This window comes from Eptatretus burgeri, chromosome 2 (assembly GCF_056783735.1).
Source record: "Eptatretus burgeri isolate ZD-2024b chromosome 2, Ebu_testis_v1, whole genome shotgun sequence".
Taxonomy (NCBI): Eukaryota; Metazoa; Chordata; class Myxini; order Myxiniformes; family Myxinidae; genus Eptatretus; species Eptatretus burgeri.
Genome location: NC_140962.1, coordinates 64,178,909 through 64,201,154, shown reverse-complemented (window position 1 = coordinate 64,201,154; position 22,246 = coordinate 64,178,909). Strand labels below are relative to the sequence as shown.

The window sequence follows — 22,246 nt, the reverse complement described above, 5'->3', positions numbered from 1 at the left end:
TTTATTCCAGGAAGAGGAACGACAGATGCGATTTTTATTGTTAGGCAGTTGCAGGAGAAGTTTATGGAGAAGAGGAAGAAGTTGTTTTTTGGGGTTTGTTGATCTGGAGAAAGCATTTGATAGGGTTCCACACGAAGTCATGACATGGGCATTGAGGAAGTTAGGAGTGGAGGAATGGTTGATCAGAGTAGTGATGGCAATGTACGAGAGTGCGCGCACAGCTGTCAGGACGAAGGGTGGGAACAGTGGTGAGTTTGAGGTGAAGGTGGGAGTGCACCAGGGGTCGGTACTAAGTCCACTTCTATTTGTAGTTGTGATGGAGGTGCTGGCTCGGAGGGTAAAGGAGGGTTTACCGTGGGAGCTGCTGTATGCAGATGATCTGGTGTTGATTGCAGAGAGTATGGATGGACTGAAGGAGAAGATGAACAAGTGGAAGGAATGTATGGAGGCAAAAGGTTTGAAGGTGAATATCGGAAAGACAAAGGTGATGGCAAGTGGTAAATCATGTGAGGTGGAAAGGCCTGGGAAGTGGCCGTGTGCCGTGTGCTGTGTGCAGGAAGGGTGTCGGAGTGAACTCCATTCAGTATACAATGTGTGCTGAACGGGTTCATCGAAAATCTAGTGGTGTGAGAGGGTCATTTACCAGTGTGGCAGCTACATTCAAGTGTAAGGTGTGCATCGTGGGAGCTGCAGATGAAGGAGTAGTTGAGTTGGATCTTGGAGATGGCTTGAAGCTGGAAGGTGTGAAAACATTTTGCTATCTAGGAGACATGCTGAATGGAGAAGGTGTATCGGACTCTTCGATGGTTGCGAGAGTGAGATGTGCATGGAAGAAGTTTAGGGAACTGAGTGGTGTGCTGACGAAGAGGGGAGTGTTGTTGAAGCTGAAGGGAAAGGTGTATGCTACATGTATGAGAAGTACAATGATTTATGGGAGTGAGACATGGGTACTGAACAGAGAGCAGCATTAAAGGCTGGAAAGGGTTGAAATGCGAATGGTTCGGTGGATGTGCGAAGTATCGTTGAGAGAGAGGAAGACAAATGATGACTTGCGAAAGATGATGCGAATAGAGTCTGTGATGGATGTTGTGAAGAAAAACAGGTTGAGATGTTTGGGTCATGTGTTGAGGAAGGATGAATGTGACTGGGTGAGAGGAGTGTTGGAAATGAGTGTAGTAGGAAGTAGAGGATGGGGAAGACCAAGAAAAACTTGGCTAAAGGTGGTGGAAGAAGAAATGTGGGCAAGGGGATTAAGAAGGGGAGATGCAGAAAATAGGGTAAAGTGGAGAAGGTTGTCATGGGGCCTGCAAGGCTAAAGGCCCGGTCACACCTTGACGTTTTAGCCAGCGATGGCAACGTATTAAAATGTATGTAAAACGCTGGCTTACGTTGAACTTTTGATGTTTTTTTTTTAAAGATTCGCACGTATTCATAGCGACTTGGTCTTATGTATAACGCATTGGTAACGGACACAGAACGTTTCGTTGTGTTATAGATAACTTATACCAACGAATGCTGAACCTGTTCTCGGCCTACACAACTGATGCCCAACGATAGTCTAACTTAGGCATAGCGCGTTGCACGCATCGCCGACGATGTCGTGACGTAGCCTATTAAAAGGCTGACGCACAACGATTCGAATCATAACTGCTGTAGAAATGGAAGTGACAACATCGGGGTCACACCTTGGCGATCTTGCCAGCGTATGCCGACCTAAGAAAAATGTGTCTAAAACGTTGGGGCACGTCAAATACGGTATGAGTAAGTTTGGTATACGTGAGTACAACGCTAAAGTACGCTATCATACGTCGTAGTAAGTAGAGTACGTCAAGAAATTTTTTAACATGTTCATAATTTTTGGACGTACTCGGCGTATGACACACGTTCCGCATGCGATGGGGATACGTTTTACACACGATATGTGGACGCTTACACACGTCCACAAAGGCTACTTATAAACTACTCATAAGTCGAAACACGTCGCGGTAATGTCTTTTTTACGCGAAACTTATTTCTAACTTATGTTTGACGTGCTTTGAACCAATTCTTTACGTAGTCCCAACACACATCGACGTATGGAGACGTATTCCAATGACGTCTTCCAGGCGACAAAAAAAAAAAAATGAACGTGTTTCTAGCTTACAACTGCCATATAAAGACGTGTTCCCAGCGGTTTTGGGAATTGGTATATAAAAATTCTGCTCATAAAAGGGGAACCCAACAGTGTTTTCGAGTCCTTTTTGAGTCGATGTCCATGTCAGCAGTAACAGTGTCAGTATTAGTATTAGTAGTAGTTTGTTCATGTTGGCAGTAGTAGGTGAGTGTGAGGGGGAGGGTATGGGTTATGATGGATCGTCCTTGCGTCTGCGTGTCCACGGGTAGGAGACATCTTTTCACCATTGTTCGAAGTTCTTCGCAGCTAATTTTTTATGGGGCTTTTTCAACAATGAGCTATAGCTTGTTTTTACGATTTAGGTCTATTCATAACGGGTTGGACAAATGCACAATGAACTAATAATGTGCATAGAGCGCTTTGATTACTTATAGATACGATATACCAACGAATAATTATCGTGAAGCCGGCATTCACAAACTATGCCCAACGATAGCCTAACTTATCCATATCGTGCGGCAGTTTATCTTTGCCGGTGATGTGGGGTTTGCTATTCATAGGCTGCCGCTCAACGATTTAAATGGCTGCATCTCCACTATTGAAAGTAGACGCTTGCGCTCAACAATTGGATTTTTTTTACACTCAACGACTTTTAAACGGTACCACTCAGCTATTTTCATTGTTTACAATGAACTATTTAAATTGCTGTCACTCGCCTTTGTTTTTTGACGCTGGGGTTTGGAAATTTGAAGCGTTTCTTCTGAACGTGTTAAAACACTCAAACTTGACTATTTTAAATAGACGCTGCCGATGGACAATTGGAATCATAGCCAAGCTAGACATCGAAGTGTGAACATCCTCGTCATGCCGAAGAAAAGTTTGAAGAATGCTGCAAATAAGTGTCCTGGCCGTGGCCGTGGACGCTGACGCAAGGACGATCCATTATACCGACGTCTTTCAGCCTATGAGTAACTTAAAAGTAACGTCTGTCGACGTGTGGCAACGATCGCGTAACGTGCCAACAACACGTTAATCATAGGTTAGAAATAAGTTTCGGGTATGCTAAACATTACCTCGGCGTGTCTCAACTTATGATTAACTTACAAGTAGCATGTGTTGACGTCTTTCAACGATCGCAGACCGTGCATACAACTTGTGGCCAGCGTAGCGGAACGTGTGAGTCATACGCCGGCATACGTCGTGAAATTTCAAGCATGAAAAAATTTGAAGACAACCAAAAAGTACAACGTTTAAAGCCAACGTACAACGACGTATGGCAGTGTTTTTCAGCGTGCTCTCAATGTTATCAAATATTACCCATAACGTATTCAACGTGTGCCAGCGTTTTAGAAAAAAAATTCAAAAATCTGCATACGTTGGCTAAAACGTCAAGGTGTGACCAGGCCTTAAGCCCCGCTTTCGCAGGAAAAATGACCTTTAAATGCTTGTTGTCTTTTGCTGATATGAGATTTATTGGCACTGTAGTTCAGTCTATATAGACTTGCACATCTCGCAGGATAGGTACCTCTGAGTTTCATTGGTGTTTATTCCATCTCTCTGACACTTGTGTGTTGTAGAATCGGCACATTTGTATTTCTACGTCATGTGTAAATCTCCACATCACATGTTCATTCCACTGTATTCCATTTTGTCATTGTATGTCCATCTTCGCCGTGAGTTCCTGGACGATCTGAGCGGAACCTGATGTCAAATCAGTAAAGTAACATTGGTGAATGGATGTGGATTTTAATTGTCGTCCAGCCAAATTATATTTGATACAGATGAGTGTACAGAATGTGAATAGTCTGTTTGAAAGTTGAGTTGATAAGAAAAAGGTCTGCAATAAGACCCTATTCCACTTTCTGAATAAGAATTGACGCTATTCAAATTGGCAAGAGCCAACTGTACTCGATTCAAAGTGAACAGATTTCCAAGCAAATGTCTGGCTTGAGTTGCCCCTCTGTTGCTGCAAGGAGAACTCCCTAAAACTCTTACTTTTAACTCCAAATGAATAATATCCTGCACTTTAAGTATGATTTTTTAGCTCGCCTGTTCGAAGAACAGAGAGCTATAGCGATACCCCCGGCGTGAGCATCAGCGTGAGCGTGAAAATGTTCAAGTTTTTGGTGCAAGTTATTTTTTCCTTTGTAATGTTTTTATCGACCACACTATTTTTTACACATATTATGTGATACCAGCGTATTATGTGATTCCGTCCGTCTGTCTGTCTGTCTGTCTGTCATTCCGTCTGTTCCTGTCCGCACTCCAACTCCCAAAGTTTTCAACTTTCACGTTTCATATTTGGTACTAGGTACAGACTGTGGAGACGGTGTCGCGACATACGTTCGTCATCTAAAGTGGTTGCCATGGCAACCAGGATCCTGTTTTCCATGTCGTAGCACAATTCTGTATATACCTTCTTGTTCGGGTGGAAATTGTTACGAATTTCGCCCGCCCGGCGTGCGATCGGCCACGTAACTCAAATCGCGAAGCGTCGCCCACCGGAACGGACAATTCAGTCGTGACCCTCTTGGAACTACCGTCAAGTTGCTAGCCACGGATTGGGGTTTAACCTCACCACAACCCAGTTCGCATTCTACTCGCGCGAAATAGGGTGAATCGCCCAATGTCGATATACCTAAGTACCCGCGCGGGTAGCATACCGAGGAGTTGTACCATGCCGCAGGTCGACTCCGGACACGAACCACTTAAGCGGCTCATTCCGTGCTGCAGGGATAACCGAGCGGAATTATCGCCGACCTCGACGGTTCAGATTATTTACTGGGTGTCTAAACCCACTACCAATCCTTTACGTGATGCAACATGGCACTTTCAATGGGAAAAGAGACGACGAACGGGATACATTTCACACAAGCACGTTTATTACAAAGCACATATTGCACACACAACACAAGCAAGGAATCATGCAATATACAAGCAACATATAGAATGCAAAAGCAATACGACCGACTATAATTATTATTTAGAAGCACTTACACAGTTTCTACTTGGCAGGACACGGCGCCACAGCATGCATACAAAAACAAAGACCTCCCTCACGGGCAAGGGGGTAGACGGGGTCCGTAGACTTTTATGATCGTGGGCCATGGATGACCGAAAAGGCCCATGAGACCGAAGGGTCTTACCCGCACCCTCGTGGTGTGACGGTGGGCAGGTCGTGACGTCTCGTCCCCACGGCAACTAGCGTAGCCGCGCCTGATCTCGGGCCTTGCAACGGTGGGAAGGTCATGACGCCTTCTCCACACGGCCACTAGGACAGCCGCGCCTGATCTCGAGCCTTGCAACGGTGGGCAGTTTGTGACGCCCTCTCCCCACGGCCACTAGGACAAGGCTTCCACCCGACTGCCCCAAGTCTGTCTACGACGAAGACTTGATCCACGACGGACTTGGACCAAGACCACGACGACCAAGACTTCCACACGACTGCCCCAAGTCTCTGCTATCTGCGCTCTTTTTCCAGGCGCTCCTCTTGCCCTTTTATTTCTCCTGCACCCGCCCCACCCTTCGCGGCGCCTGGGTGGGGGGAGGATCATTCCAGAGAAATTGGGGCGGGAGTTGGTTTCCAACCGTCAAACTTGTTTACCGGAGGAGAAATTGGGGTGGGCTGGTTTTGTTGCTCCTTTAGTGGCGTTGTGGTGTGGATGGCGTGGTTGTTGAGATGGCGTGGTTGTTCCAAAATCACGACAGGTACAGAAAAATGGCTAACTCAAAGCGTCGCAGCCGGATGAATCGCACATATTCCCTCTAAACAACGGGTGTGGATTAACTACACATGAACTTATCGATATATCTAACCTGAGGACCTTTCTGGTGTATTGCAAATTTCCACAGCCGTAACAATATTGTACTCATTTGAGCTCTTGTGGTTTTATTGTTGTGAAAGGAGAATAATTGTATGATTTTGCTTTTTCTAGGAGGGAAATTGTGGTCTCGGCTCAAAGCCAGACTTGTTTCAAAAAAAGACTGCACAGTACATATCTGCCAAGGAGGGACCGAAGACAACTTGCCAATCACTGGCTCCGACAAAGAAGTGTGTAATTCCCATGAAAGGCGTGTGGCGGCTGAGAATATAATTTGCGAGACTTCTGGAAGTGTCGGAAGGTGGACTTCAGACCTGGAAGAAAATGCAACGGATAAGGCCAAGATTGGAAATGAAACTGCTTTGGGAATGAAAGTAAAGGCCAATATTTTGGATTCGCCTTTGGTGCAAAACACGCGTGTGCAGAGCATTGAACTTGCAGATTTGTCCGAACCTTCTGGTACAAAGGCACCAAAACCATGCTACGAGGTCTGCAATGGGAATGCCAGTGCCCCCTGTAATGCTGTAGGTATTCCATTTGATACCACTCTCGGGAAGCATTTTCCTTGTGTTTGTTCACCTGAACACGATCCTCCGAATGTTTCAGGTCCAAAGCGAACTGCATACGATAAGCTGGAATTGAACCCAAAAGTTACATCTGAGTTTATGGAAAAAATCCCTGCCAATAATTCAAATCATGATTCAATAGGAAAATACTGTTATTATGAAGGGCTTATTGCTCCTGATAGTTCATCAAGCACGGCATGTGGTGTAGATGTTGCTGATGCAAAGATAAACGCAGAGGGAGGGTATATTGGCTCAACGGATGTTGCTGATGAGTTTGTGCCGATAAACAGTTGCGGAGACTTGACATCAGCCCGCTCTTGGGATGTCAGCATTGCAAAGGTATCGTCTGCTGGAGAAATAGATGGAATTGTAGTGAAGAATAGTCTGAGGTTTCGTAGCCCTTTAAGAGCGTCTACGTTGAATCTGAAAGCCAGCCCAGACCGTAGAAAATGTGCTGGACAGCCATACACAATTACTGTAAATCCATTTGATGCATTCAGTGATGGAAATGGCATGGACTTTACCGGTGCCGACTCATCAACTGAGGTTTTCGACGGAGTTTCTAAAGAGGGCAAGAATGCTCGAATACACAAGGATGCACAAGGAACTTTGACTCGAGACGAAGCCATTTGGCCCATCAAGCATGCCATCTCCAATATGGTTCTGGTGAACTCAAAAGAAAATGGCGATCCTGCGACGAGTTCTCCCAATTTTTTCCCACCCAAGCACGCTGCACTCCATGATGTCATGAATGGTCTACAAACAAACAGGTTCCTGGAGATTGCTGGAAAAGGTTTGACACTCGGTGTTTCAGCAGCTCCTCTCGCTGAAGCTGAGGCCTACACAACTTGCCTGGATGACAGTGATGGCTCCAGTGAAAGCTCGAGCATCAGCAGCCAGTTTTCATCTGAGAGTAACACTGGTATCACCAAAGGTACCGATGTGAACGATACTGACCGTTGTGATGATTTCAATCCTGAAATCTCGATCAGATTCTTTGGAAAGAATGATCAGAGGGAGTCGTGTCGCTCTCATGTCAAAATGAATCGAGGTTTTAAAGAAATGGAGCCACCTGGTGTTCCATCTCTGGCTGGAGTACCTGCTCAGCATCTTTGTCACAGTGACATTGCTGACATGCATTGCACAATGGAGGAGGAAGCCTTATGGCAGGAGCAGGTTGTTACTTGGTCCTGTCAGCTTGTAGATGCCCTGGAGAGTTTACACCAGCAGGGAATTGTGTGTGGTGACCTCAATCCCAGCAACCTGCTGCTTGATGACAATGGTGAGTTTTCCTTTGAATATCGTTCTTATCGGTGCCTCGTTATCAATACATTATTTTCAGGGTGAACATTTTGTGTACACTCCTTTTTTAATAGAAGACTTTCCTTTTTTTAAATTTAATGATGAAAATTCAAGATTTTGCTTCACTTGATTTGTGAATCATTCCAGGCCGTTTGTGTCTCACGTACTTTGGGCAGTGGAGTGAGGTGGAATGGACCTGCAACCAGCGTGCGGTGAAAGACATGCACTGTGCACCAGGTACGAGTCGTGTGAAAGTGTTATGCACAGATGCAGTTGGCCATGTCATTTGGCTCCTGACACATTCAATGCAACCGTATCTTTTGCTTGTGATTTACTCTGGATGTGCACAATCACCATGTGATGATTATAATAAATCGCTTTGACCATTCTGTTTATTAAGCATTTAAATATTCTAATTGTACATCGAAACGTGCTATAATTAGAACGGCACGCACTCACTGGAGCGCATAACTCCAACCAGGCTGAACAGTTTACGTTTTGTATCCAACTATAGATAGGCCAGATCTGCATCTGTTCCTCAACCAAGATCGAATCTGCTTGCTCTTGTCACCAACCCCTCATCCACCAAGTTTTGTCTGAATCCATTCACAACTTTTTGAGATATTCTGCTCACAGCCAAACCGACAGACAAACATGTGTGACAACATGACTTTGGTGGATGGAGGTAATTGGTATTCTAATAATGTGGGCTGATGGTGATCTCAACTGGGGATCCAGATGTAATTTAATTGAAAGGCCTTTATATCGTTGCATTGCAAAACTAAAACTGCACTCGGTAGAGCACATACCAGGTAGAGCCAGGCTGAACAGTTTATGTTTTGTATCCCACTGATAGGCCGGATCTGAAATTGTATCTGAACCTAAACGTAATTGGCTTGTTGTCACTTAACCAACTCATCCACCGAGTTTTGTTATAACTTGTCCACAACTTTTTGAAATATCGTGCTATAAATTGTTTTTGGCCCCCATCTCTCAATGGCGAAGGAGAGGAGGAGGAGATTGGGACCATACTCTCTGCAGAGCATTGGTGCTGCTTCAGCAGTCTCCTTGGCTATCGGGCACAATCCTGGACGGGTCCTCACTCCTACACAGTATACCAGCATGCTGGCACTCATTTTGCTGATCTCGGAAGGATGACAGGCAGAGTTGACCCCACCTGGTATTAATTAAACAGCTGAGCGGGATTTGAACTCAGGACCCTAGGATCCAAAGCCTGCCACCCTAACCATGAAGCCAACACCAGGCATAATGGCGAAGAATCACTTAAAAATTAAAAAAAAATTCTCATATCCGGATCCGGATCTTCCCCAAAATCTAATTATTTCGTCCTTTCAGCCTTAGTTCAACTAACCCTTTCAGCCTGGTGTTAGCTTCATGGTTCAGGTGGTTACCTTCAGATTTTAGGGTCTTGAGTTCAAGCCCCTGTCATGGCATTGAATTAACACCAGCTGCCGGGTTGACTCAGCCTGTCATCCTTCCGAGGTCGGCAAAATGAGTACCCGTTTCCTGGTAACGGTGCATTGCATTTGCAGCACAGCTGTGTCCCCAGAAGAAATGATGCAGCTAAGCAGCCACAGGCTGCATACGAATAAATAATCCCAACTGCTCCACAAAATTTTGTCTGAATCCGTCAACAACTTTTTGAGATATCCTGTTCACAGATAGGCAGACGGGTGAAAACATAGCCTGCGTCCACCTTGCATGGCGAAGGTGAAAATGATTAAACCCTATCGTTAATGATTCCAGTTGATGACCCTTTAGCCACCGTGACAGTCCTGTTTGTGTGCATACCCCTCATGAGTCATCTACCTCTACTTTTGCCCTCTCCCTATTGATGTGTACACTTTCCTATCTTTCATCCCTTTTCTGTTGCCACCATTTGCTTCTAATTCTCCTTTCACCACAATTGAGGCTGAGGCCTTGCATCGTTCTCATCATAGGTTTGTAGTACCATTCACCACATATTGCGTGCTCTTGATCAAAATGAATATCCTATTCTCTTTCAAAACAAACGAACTAAAGTTTTCCAGGACGTATCAATTTGCTGCACTCTTACCTTTACGCAAACTAGAAGGTGCTGTTTCAAGCAACTTCATCTATGCTTGGCTCTGCTTTGACCACAATACCATCTTGGTTCAATTATTTATGCATTGCCCTGCTCAGCCTAAAAAAAATTTTTGCGATCAGTTCAGCTTAACCAAGCCCGAACAACATGTAATTTTGAAAGCCTTGATCACTTTCTTCCTCCCGGAAATAACACTTGCCCGAGGACACTTCATGTCGCTCGATTTCATTAGAAATTTGCTCGAAACCCTTGCGCGCAGAGTAATCCACTGGCATATCTGCAAAACCTTCAATTTCTCCATGTTGCAGAGAAGTCCCAGAAGCAGGAACCAAGTGCAATTGTTAAAAAAATGAGGACATGGAGTTTGCATATGACCTGACGATCGCATCGAGCATCAACGTGAAAAATGGGGCACTGTGACCAGATGTGGTGCTTTGGTCCTCATTGTCAGGAAAAGATGGCATTGCTGATTGAGGTGTTGGTTCCCAGTTAATAATACCATTCCTTTCGTTCCACAAAGGCGCATCGGGCTGCCAAGGCAGTTTAATTGGCAAGGAGTACAGTCCTGGAGGGGTCGCCACTCTGACGCAGGTTACCCCGAATTGTTATTACCTCGGTACGCTGGTACTCATTTCGCCGACCTCAGAAGGACAACAGTCATTGAAAGCTCTTATATCAAGTCATTGTCACGTCCAGGGGCATCGAGAGCCAGCACTGGCCCCGAGGCAAACAACCTCGGGGCCCCCAACCCCATCCTTTCTCTCTTACATCTTTTGTATCAAAGATTACAGTTACAGGAGAAGCTCAAGCCCCTCAATGAACCCCGGGCCCCCTAGGCAGCGACCCCTCCGCCCCCGAACCTCCCTCTCGATGCCCCTGGTCACGTCTGTTTCACGCACTTTGCCTTCCCACTCGCCTTAGCATGAAGAATCCCACGAGGCACTGTGCAAAGTGCAATTTATACCAGTCTCTCGCTGGCTGTATGAAGTAAAACACTGGTTCTTGCAATCGGTTGATCATTTTATTGAACACTGTGCACAGTTGGTGAATTAACAGGGAAAAACCATTCCAGTGAGGTATTAAATTGCATCAATTGATTTGCTAAATTGTATTTCCAGAGGTGGTGCGTGGAGAAATTACAGAGGCCTCTGATTGGTGGAGCTTGGGAGCTATAATATATGAACTTCTGACTGGTGAGGTGAGCATGGGCGTGGTGTTTCTCCGCAGAGGTGTATTTTTAAATGGTTGCTTTTACGTAAAGCTCTACATTCCTGATGGAGTGATTCTGTGGCTGTCAGTGGTGGAGTGTAAAGGTCAGCAGTTGTGCCCAGATTATTTACTCTCCGTCGAATAAATGCATTAGCATAAAAATTGGCCCCAAATGTAACTTTTTCAAGTTTTATTTCTTTATTTGTTTATTGTTTATTGTCTTGGGGAACCCAGGGGATTGAAGTGACAAACTTTGTAGCAAACAGGTTTTAAAAGTAGCGTCCAGTAGTTTTTTTTTTCTTCTTGATGGTCGCTGCCGCCAATCCCACCGACCTTCTCTCCTCATTCACCTTTACTCACAGCCTTCTCTCCTGCTTTACAGCCTCTCCACTGCTGCCATCCTAATGGTTTGGGTGCAAAGTTCAGACTGAGCTTTCCTGAGCATCTCTCTACTGAGGCAAAGTCGTTGTTGCAGCAGGTGGTTCTTGAGTTGTGCGTTGATGTGCAGTGTTTGCAGTGATAGAACTTGCTGTGAATATTTTTATTATTATTATTATTTTTGAAAAAAAACAATTTGGTCTTTCCATTTTTATTGTGAAGCTTTGGTTTCTAAAAGGCTGCATGATTTATTTAGGTTGAACCCTGCAGCCTTTTAGAAACCAGACTCGCGAGAAATAAACATTTAGAGCGTCCGCTCTGAGTCTGGGAAGTCGGCAGTTCGAACCCCAACCGCGTCATATCAAAGACTGTAAAAATGGTCCGTGCTGCTTCCCTGCTTTGACGCTCAGCATTTAAAAAAGGATAGAGCACAGGCAAACAACCATAGGTTTGCAATCACGGGCCCTCAAAGCCTGTGCATAACTGCCTCTTCCAGCCTTGAAATTCCTTAAAAGGGAACTCCTATAATGTATAAAACCCTGATGGTGATGAAATGATCAGATAATGATCCATTTTGAACGAAGGTGCATGTACCATGCATGTCCTGATGTGTAATCGACGAACCAGACTTCCATCAACGAGTAGATTTCCACTTTTTTTGCTTAAAATTTGTCACTTTTATTATGTGGTTTCTTGCCATGCTGCATTGACACCATAGCTGTGCCTCAAAGATTAATTAACCATGGCACCGTTTGATTAAAATTGCCTATAAGGTCTGTGACCTTGCAGTTCTGATTGGATGATCTCACGTCCGACCCCTACCCCCAGCTGCTGCAGTATGATCCAACCAACCGGCTGGGCTTCGGGGCAAAAGGAGCGGATACTATCAGATCGCATCCCTTCTTCTCTCCATCCCACTCGAACGACCATTCTTCCCAACCCTGATCACTCAGCCTTTGCTGTTACTTCCCCTGTGGTGTACACACACTTGGTTTTGACAAGTTGATGCATCGACAGATGCGACACTTTGCGATTCGCTGTTCACTTTTAAGTAGCACGACTACAATAACATGCGGTTTCCTTTTCTTTCCCACTTACCTTTCTGGCACACTGTGTGTTTTGCATCTCAAACCTGAAAGCACACGTTTGTAATGCATACATTGTTTATATTATCTCATCGTCTTGTTAATAGGTTTGTAAATTAACAGATATCTATATTTTTACTTTTATTTTTCTCTCTTTAACAAACAGCATGTCAGCAAGGTTAGAAATAGAGGTTCGTCGTGCCACTTCCTGAACCTGCAGAATGTTTTCCTCTTCAACCGCACAAGGTATTCGGGGTTGAGCGTAAACTCCTCTGCCTAAGCTACACGGTTTGCCTGAAACTAGCACATCTCGAGCACCCAAGCCAATTGCTTTGCTCAACGGCTCTGGGTTCTTCTTTGTTAATGTATTGTTATAAAGAAGAGTTGTTTTAGAAAATATATATTTTATTGAGGAAGACCTTCATGTATTATGGCCTTTTCCCCTCATTATGAGGGCCTTAAGTTCACCTGGCTTTTACTTTGTATGTAGTTTTTAATTTTTTTTAACCTATTGATGTAAGTGGAGCTGACACATTATTTTGGGACAAAGACACTAATCGACATCAGTGTAATTTAATGTAAATTACAATTATCAGAATGTTAGACCAATACATATACAACAAGAAGCGAATACTTCGATATCGCGCGGCTGGGGGCAGTAAAAGTCCAGGTTAAGAATGATGAAACAATTTTGCAGTTATAAAATTTAAATGTAGACACGGTGAATTAGCATGCACGATGGGAAGAGTTGTGACGTTGGACAAATTTATATTTATAGCCCTCAGATCAAAGGGATGTACGCGGCCATAAGTGTGACAGAAGACACAGGACAGAATAGCCAATTATAATATAACAGCGCGATGTCGCCGCGCTGTAAAAATGGATTTGAACCTCATGGTTCTGAGCATCAGGTGCCATTGATTCGGGTGGAAAGAAAAAAAAAAAATCCCAACGATCTTGAACACAATGCAATCTGCCCAGACACAGAATATCCTAAGGAAACAGTCACGGCAAGACTCCAAGAAGTACTACCGTGTGCTCTTGTCAATAAGGTCAGGACGAAAGGTGTTGAACTTGTCGCCCCGTGCTCTCTTCGGAGGCAGACTTTCGAAATGGTTTTGTGGCTGTGCTCATTCCACTCAAATCGAGTGTGATCGTGCCTCATGGCTGAAAAAAAACAGAGAGGTTTGTGTGAGGAATATTTATCTGACCGCAGGTAAACGCAGTCGGACATGGGAACTTTCACAGTGAACCTTTGCCTCATCCGCACATGTGCCTTCAGCAGCGTACCACTCGTACGCCGCGTCCAGACTTTCGTTTGCACCATCGTCTGGTCAACAGATAACCGAGAATGAAATCTAACCGAGTTTCATGCTCGTCACCGTCACGTAAATCTGCATCTCGGGGCAAAGGTGTACGATCATGGTGAGGAGGCATGATCCGACCATCCTCGTACTGATCGACGCTTTGTTCTCGAACATCGTGTTCCATCGATTATACCCCAGATGTGTCATGAATGGCCTTTCCAGTTTCTTCAACGACTGTACCTTACTATGTTTGGAAAGTTCCTTCATTTAATTTTCTGTTTGAATCACATTGAATAATCTCTTCCTCTCCTTCAGTTTTAATGATCTGAACGAGTGAAGTGCTTGTGACTCCCACCTGCTCCTGCTTCAGCTTGGATGTTCTGCTTAAACGCAGCTTAGTGCCATTCTCGAAGCCCTGAGCTGTTTCAGAAGCGACTCGAAGAGCCAATGGCAATGTGCAGTGCTTTCCTGCTGGCAATAATGTTTTTTTTTTTTTTAATCTGTACGTTCAATGCCTGCACATGCCCCAACAACTTCTCTTTGAAAACCTCTTGAGTAGCCACCGTATGTTCTGCAGGTCTGTTTGAAGCTTGTCGAGCCGTTTGAAGCTCATCTTTTGTGATGTTTGAATTCAGCTTGCCCTATGTGGTGATATTTACACCTCTACAAATTCCACTTTCTTCCCCTGCTCGATGTAAACCTGGACGTCCTTCAGCACATCATCCAGTCTTTGAGTGAGACAAGTCCTGCCAAGTACACTTGTACTGCTCATGTACATTGAGGGCCAGTTCTTCATCATCATCATTGATGCATTAAAAAAAAGAAAAATCTTTTTCTCTCTTGACTCGCGATCCTTAATACCCCCTATTAACCCTACCCCTCGTACTTGCAGGCTACTGTTTCTTGCCCCCCCCTCTCTCTCTCTCTCTTTCCTCTTTTCCTGTTTGGTCATTCCCTTCCTTGTTGCTTGCACCTGTAGCTACTGTAGGTTGAAACAACCACTACCCCACTGTCAGTACATTGCCTTTTTGTCCTCTTCCATCAGCCTAGACAGATACAAAAAGAGGTCTATTGGATTGGAACACCCATCCTTGATGTGGATGTTAGATCTGAGTGCAGACTGTTGGAGGTTGAATGAGCCTTCCTGCTACTCCAATGGTTCGAAATATTTTGCTTCCTTCTCATGCTACAGCAACTCTAGTTCCTGCTCCCACATTTTCTACTAATTTTCATGTTCCTGCCTTAGATTTTTAAAAAATTTTTTAAAACCGTATGTAGCTCCAGATAGTTCTCTGAGAGAATATGTTTGTTTCACACTTTAATTTCCTCTCACTCTTGTGTGCTATGCCTTTCTGCTCCATTGCCTTGTGCCAAATGAAAGTTCCCAAAAGGTTGTTGGCATTTGTATAGCCCATGCATTCTTCGTTCCATCACATACGCTGCCTCGGGCATCTCTCCTTCGCCTCTCGCTTGGTGAATCGTCACTCACATTTCTCCTCGGGGGGTCTCTAATGAATTTGCCACTTTCTCGGTTTTGTATTCCTTTCGCCTCTACTTTTCGGCGACTTTTCAGCAAGGTGTTTCAGACCTCTGACTCCGGAAGATTCAGCAGAAGAAGAGGGAGATTCTGGCAATCAATAGGACCAAATATTTCCGTGATCCTCTTTGCCTTTCTTGGGGTTTGAAAATTTGAAGCCATCCATTTTTTGGTCATCCCTGATGTCTGGGTTTCAGAAGACAATGAAAAGGACTGAGAGCCGGTAGTCTTCTCTTAAAAAATGCTTGGGTAAGACTAGTCTTCCTGTGATGCCCAATTTGAAGATGAAGTAGGTATTATAATGAAGTTACATCAATTACATTGAAAATATGTTTTTATCAGGTAGTTGCTTACATTCCTCCTCGGAATTTCAATCCATCCAGAAATCAAGAGCATCAGCGTTTCCATTCTGCGATTGGAATTTGTAGTCTGGAGATTGATACTGTCTGTAGCCCTTGTTAGATGTTTATCTACCTTATCGTAACAGTATTTTACCAGAAAATTAGGTGGCAAGAAGTTTGAGTCCCAGCAGACGATGCTTTACTGTTTTTTTTGTTTGTTTTTTTTCAAAGGATACCATGCGTCCCTTAATATCTACAAGTGAGTACTAGCAGATGAGACAGCCAGATGCTGGCTCAATGGCCCCTTCTCATGGAGTGGTATGCCTGATGGAAACACCAGGATGATTGCTTATATTCTGATCCTGTGAGGATCATTCAAAGTTAACCTGCACTTTTAGTGGAGAAAATTTGAACGAAGTTGAACTTGCCTTATTTTTCAACATATGCCACGACTACACCTCTGCAATTGTTCCATCAATGTTGTAGCACCTTGGAGTCCAGAAGCATAGAAATATTTTGGATGTGTATGCAGCCATTTTGAGATATCTCCTTTAATATCCTCATCACTTTATGCCTGGTGTTGGCTTAATGGTGAGGGTGGTGGGCTTTGGGATCCTTGGGTCCTGAGTTCAAATCCCACTCAGCTGTTGAATTAATACCAGGTGGGGTTGACTCTGCCTGTCACCCTTCTGAGGTCGGCAAAATGAGTGCCAGCTTGCTGGTATCCTGTGTTGGAGTGACAACCCATCCAGGATTGTGCCCAATAACCCAGGAGACTGCTTAGGCAGCACCAACGCTCTGCAGAGTGTCGTCCCAATAGATGGATGGATGGATCCTCATCACTTTGAAAACTGATGCCACAAAAATGCTCATATTCCCAAATTGTAGTTTACTTCCTGTAAATTTCAGCTGATTTGACTTCTCTCCTCCACCTCCTATTTCATTACATAGTGCTGCGGAACAGCACATGATGCACGGTTTGCTGCCATCCATGAAATGCCCAGGATGGCTTTGTGCAGCTGTGATGCCACTTCACTCAGGTGTCAGATGTCACGACCACTAAAAACTTTTAGCAGTCATTATGTTACGATGATCTTCACAAGTGTGCAACTTAACCTTAAATGACCCTCATATTTCATCAAAAGTTGCACTCAAACTGTGTAGTTTGAGTGCAACTTTTGATGAAATATGAGGGTCATTTAAAACTAAACCCTACCACTCAGATATCTTACCAACCCTGTAGTTGTGTCAACATTGTGATGATGTAGCAAATTAATACACAAGTCAGAAATCAATCAAGGTTTGTTGTATTATGTTCCAGTATTGATCATGCAATTTCATGCTTTTATAAGATGGCCGGTAACCTTGCATGGCAAATGAACCTGTAAGGTGTCGTAGACTTCTCAAGGTAGTTTAATATTATTTTGTGCTATATTTTTGGTGTTTTTATTTTTATACACTTTTATAAATTGCCTTTGAATTGTATTTTCTTTTTTTCGGAATTGAAATTACATCGACTAAAAAAAAAAAATCAAAGCTGGGATGTCTGAATGCTTTTATGGTATGGCTGCAGCTTGTTTTTACTCCGCACTCATCGTGCAGGGAGGGGTTAAGCAATTGGTTCACTCTGTCTGTTGGTCTATTTCTATGATCGAGGAACGCCTTAATTTCAATTGAATTTTTTTTTATTTTGAACACTGGAGAACATGAATCGGAACTCAAACCTGCAGTTTAGCAGTACTTTGTCAAATTGTACGGAATCTTCTCCCAGGCACTCGTGAGCACAGTGCGGTGAAGCAATTGCTTCAATATGTCTGACTGCTGGTCATACAAAATTGGAAATCATTCCAAACAGGAAACTTTCTCTTTTTAGGGACATCATAATGGACACCAGCAACAGGTATGAGGAACTAATGTGAAATAAGGTGGTATAAAAGGCGCATCAATGACGATGGAATTTCAATTTAATGCTTTTTTTAATTTTCTACAGCCGTTAAAACTTTTTTATTTCAATTGAATTATGTATTTGAACACTGTAGAACACATCGCCTTGTTTGCACTTCCAAAAATCTTCAGTTCAGAAATACTTGGCCAAAATTTACGCCATCTTGACCAATCAAACCTCTCCGGTCTCGCCCACCCCTGCTCTGTCTGCGATATGCCTCCCCACCCCTGCTTCCCCCCCCCATAACAGGGCACTCAAGGTCTGCCAAACAACTCCCTTCTGGTAAAACTACCAAAATCACAAATCGCTGCTCACCTTCACTCTTTTATTCCTCTTTTTTTCCCACCTTTGAAATAAACTCCCACACTCTCTTTAATCCCATTCTTCCCTCCAGGCCTTCAAAACAGCTGTTCACCACCACCTCTTATCTTCCCCCATCCAAAACCTTGATCTTTTCTTCCCCGGTTAATCCACCCCAAACCCACCTCCTTCAAATTCCCTTCTTTCTTTCCTGAGAGTCCCTGTATTGTCCATCTTGAATACCCCGTGTTCCCCACCCTATCCCTCTCCCTTCCACAGATCTTATGTCTCTGTTCCCCCCAGTTTTGTCCTTCCCTCTCCCGCCCCTCTTGTCTCCTGTCCCCCCTTGTGTGTTGTGTATTAGCTCTCATACGAGCTTCAACAATGTATACAATATATATATATATATATATATATATATATATATATATATATATATATATATATATATATATATATATATATATATCTACCTTATCGTAACAGTATTTTCTATATATATATATATATATATATATATATATATATATATATATATATATATATATATATATATATATATATATATATATATATATATATATATATATATATATATATGTATATATATATATATATATGTATATATATATGTATATATATATATATATATATATGTATATATATATGTATATATATATATATATATATATATATATATGTATATATATATATATATATATATATATATGTATATATACCCCCTCCTTTGAGAGCAGGATAACAAGAAGATTCAGAAAAAATGACAGCAACTAGCAATGCAAACCACAGAGTGATGCAGCTCCATCCAAAATATGTTTGTTGAGTATCTTTTTTTTTTTAAAGATCGTTCCAAAATCATCAGTTTCTCTCAGAAAAGTTGATGGAAGTTTCAGTTTTGGGTTGTTACATTTGACCCATCGGCTTCGTATGGTTTCCATCGTGCCTGTTATTCAAAGTTCATGAACAAAGCTAATATAGATTGTGCTTAGAAACGCAAAGCAAGAGTTTAAAAGACCCTTCCCATGTCCTTTTTCTCAAGACTGCATGGGGTTCCCATCGTGTGCTGTCTTTATCATTGGTTAGGGATGCAGCTATGTCGCTGATGCAGTGCCCCTATCACCAGTACACTGGTGCTCATTTCGCCAACCTTGAAAGGATGACAGGCTGAGTCAACCCCCTGGTGTTAATTTGATGGCGAACGGGGCTCAAACTCAGGACTCTAGAATCCCAAGCCACCACCCTAACCGCTAAGCCAGCACCAGGCTTTGCATGGGGTAAGGTGTTCTATGAACTCTATAGTTGAGACAATAGAATTCTATGAGTAGACATTTCTTATTTTCTTCAAAAAGGTATTCCATTTGACAACGGTCATCTCTTGAAGAGCCTCATTCTTGGTGAAGACAAAAAATGATCCTGAAAAAGGTCTCATTTCATTTTAAAGATGATGGTTTATCAACTGCAGTGACACGCAAACACGTCATTTAATAACAAAACGAAATTTATTTTCCTCTTGAAATTGCAAAAATGTGCACCACAGTGTTCAGTAAAGGACACTCGATAAAACAACCGATTTTTCTTTGATCAGTGTTGTGTTTTGGTAAGCAATGGAAGATGTGTGCAGTTGGAATGATGTATGATAATAAAGGGATTTTTAGAAGCAAAGCCCGAAATGCATTTGTCCAAAGGGGAATTAAATAAGGTTGAAGGTAAATGGAGTTTTTGTTTTTTTTACTATAAACATGTGTCCAAAAGCATACCTATAAGTATTTTCCATGGGCAATGCATGCTTTAAATTGGAAAACAGCAAAACTTTGCAAATGGAAGACCAAGTGATGTTTTTTTGAAGGCTCCCTTCTCTGTTGCTCAGAGTAAATGCACTTTGAGTTGTGCTTGTGTTGCTGACAAAGTCAACTTGCAGGTCTTTTCTTTGTAAGCAACAGCTCTTTCCAAAAAAAAAGTCTTGAACAACAATGGCTGTTATAAATACTTGGACGTCAGATGAGCCTGGAATTGCCGAGGATGAAGATGAGTAACTTCAAGACGAACAGATACTGTTCATGCGTTCGCACCATCTCTCTACGTTGCTCTCGTATCCGTGCTAGGATGTCGGCGACCTCTGCATCCTGAAACCAACAACCGAGAAAGCAGGTAACGTCAGCAAAGTTGAGTTCATAAAAAACTACAGATGATACTCATGTTTTACAAATCGATGAAGTAAGGTGCTGAAATGGTTTTAGTGTAAGAATGAGATAAAAATAAGTGAATGTTCTGGTCATCACTGATTGGATACCAACATAAAGATGGTGTTTGAAGGATTGACGTTGGCGTTTCAGATGGGCATACTATGGTTGAAAACCTTAATTCGGGCAGAGAAAGCGGGAGGAGTGACAGCAAGTTGGTAGGTAATATGTTGGATCTGCAATGGCATTTGACTTTGCTTTGGTTTCGCTGAATTTTGCATGAGAGAGAGAGGGAGAAAAGATGAGTTGTCCAATTGCAGTGGAAGAACAGGAAGTCTTTAAGTTCCAATCCCTATTAAATACATGCTGATTCAAAACTTAAAAAAAATGTGTGTATATATATATATATATATATATATATATATATATATATATATATATATATATATATATATATATATATATATATATATATATATATATATATATATATATACTGAACAAAAATATAAACGCACCAACCTAAATATCTAAGTCAAGATTGCCATTATGGGAAAATGGTCAAACCGATGATATTGTTGTGGTTGACCAAATTCGCAAACCACCATTCAGGTCCCTTAGGTGAGATATCTCTGTAAGTATATGTGCAGTTAGGCCCAAACCCGTTGTTTAGAGGGAATAAATGTCATTCATGCGGGCTGCGACCCTTTTAGATAGCCGTTTTTCTTTTACTATCTTTATTTTGGACCAGCCGCCATTACTACCACCACCAACCACGTCTCAACAGCCACCACACAACAACCACCAACCACAACGCCGCTTCACAACAACAGCCACGACCTTTACCGTCACAACTCGCCACCATCGCATCACCACCATTCTTGCGCCACTTGTGGGCACCGATACTGGACTCGTGCAGGGCGCGCACCGAGCAGCGTGTTCAGAAACATCACAGACTTTCCGAAGAAAACGGATCAAAAACGACTCACGCCCACTTCTGTTCCGTCCTATCGGTGAGCGTGGGGCGATTTGGCCCCGCCTCCAGGGCGTTGGAGCGTGGTCGCTATATGCAAATTCATGGATCAAAAAGCATTCACGCCCACTTTTCCTCGGTCCAATGGGGAGCCAGTTAGAGGTGAAGGGTCGGAGGTAAAGGGTCAAAGGTGAAGGGGCGAAGCCACGGGGATATAAACGGCTGCGTTCGTCAGACAACGCAGTTCGCAGTTGGGGAGTTCGCAGTAAGAGTTCGCAGTTGGGAGTTCGCGGAGCCAGTGAAGAGTTGGGACGAGTCAAGAGAGGAGACGGAGAGGGCGATCGGACGAAGCTGTGGAGAGGCGGCGGCGGCGAAGGCGGTTGAGGGGGTGCTCGCGTCGGAGTCGGGGAGCTACGGAGGGAGAGGCCGGCGGCGCAACCGAGGTCGTGGTGGAGACGCTCGTCACGGGACCCGAGACAGGGAGATATCCTCCTTCCCCCCGAGCATCAACAACCCCCTCCTGTTTCCCCCCGCGCTGAGATAGTGCGACAAGGGGGCCCCTTTCCCACCCCCTACCAGACACTGTCCGCGAGGCCCGCGGAGTTGGGGCGCCACCGCCACTTTGCGTCTCATCATCAGACGGGTAGGCCCGACGCGGTCTCGGCCCCAGGCCCGCCTCATCCTTGAGGGTGGTCCTTTTCTTTTGCTTTGGGTATATGTGTTGTCGGCGCCGTCTGTGAAGTAAAATTGTATAAGTGTTGCCATGTGCTCGGTAGTCGGATAGCTCTGCATTGTCTTCTTCTTTTATATTTGGTTTTTGTGTAATATTGTGTGTTTCTTCTCCTTTTACATTTGCTTTTGGTGTAATTGTATATGTGTGCTTTCCGTGTGCCATCGCGAAATAAATGTGAATTATGTTGAACTGTTTTCCCGTTTCGCTTCGTCTTTTCTTTCATTGAATCTCCATCTTACTTCACGTAAAGGGTTGGTAGTGGGCTGAATACGCCCGATAATTAATCGAACCGTCGAGGCCGACGATAACACCGCTCGGTTATCCCGATAGTACGGAACGGGTCGCTTAA

General features: G+C 43.5%; 2 protein-coding genes and 1 long non-coding RNA gene across 9 annotated transcripts in view; 2 read left to right on the top strand and 1 right to left on the bottom strand.

Moving 5' to 3' along the window:
* Positions 1–17,281, top strand: part of LOC147032184 (inactive ribosomal protein S6 kinase delta-1-like) — a 53,522-nt gene extending 36,241 nt beyond the window's left edge. For all 5 annotated transcript variants that reach the window (XM_085869553.1, XM_085869552.1, XM_085869551.1 and 2 more), the window contains 5 exons: positions 6,049–7,782; positions 7,950–8,039; positions 11,007–11,086; positions 11,480–11,575; positions 12,304–17,281. In XM_085869553.1, the coding sequence (XP_085725679.1) occupies positions 6,049–7,782; positions 7,950–8,039; positions 11,007–11,086; positions 11,480–11,575; positions 12,304–12,420 (2,117 nt within the window). In that variant the 3' untranslated portion in view covers positions 12,421–17,281. The remainder of the gene's footprint in view (positions 1–6,048; positions 7,783–7,949; positions 8,040–11,006; positions 11,087–11,479; positions 11,576–12,303) is intronic.
* Positions 17,282–19,491: 2,210 nt separating this feature from the next.
* Positions 19,492–22,246, bottom strand: part of LOC147032182 (tyrosine-protein phosphatase non-receptor type 21-like) — a 54,522-nt gene continuing 51,767 nt past the window's right edge. For all 3 annotated transcript variants that reach the window (XR_015055068.1, XM_085869549.1, XM_085869550.1), the window contains one exon: positions 19,492–20,134. Coding sequence is in view for 2 of the 3 variants with exons in the window: in XM_085869549.1 (XP_085725675.1) it covers positions 20,006–20,134 (129 nt within the window). In the remaining variant the exon portion in view is untranslated. The remainder of the gene's footprint in view (positions 20,135–22,246) is intronic.
* LOC147032183 (uncharacterized) lies at positions 20,025–20,631 on the top strand. Its single transcript, XR_015055070.1, has 2 exons — positions 20,025–20,159; positions 20,345–20,631. It is a non-coding gene; the product is annotated as an uncharacterized LOC147032183 (long non-coding RNA).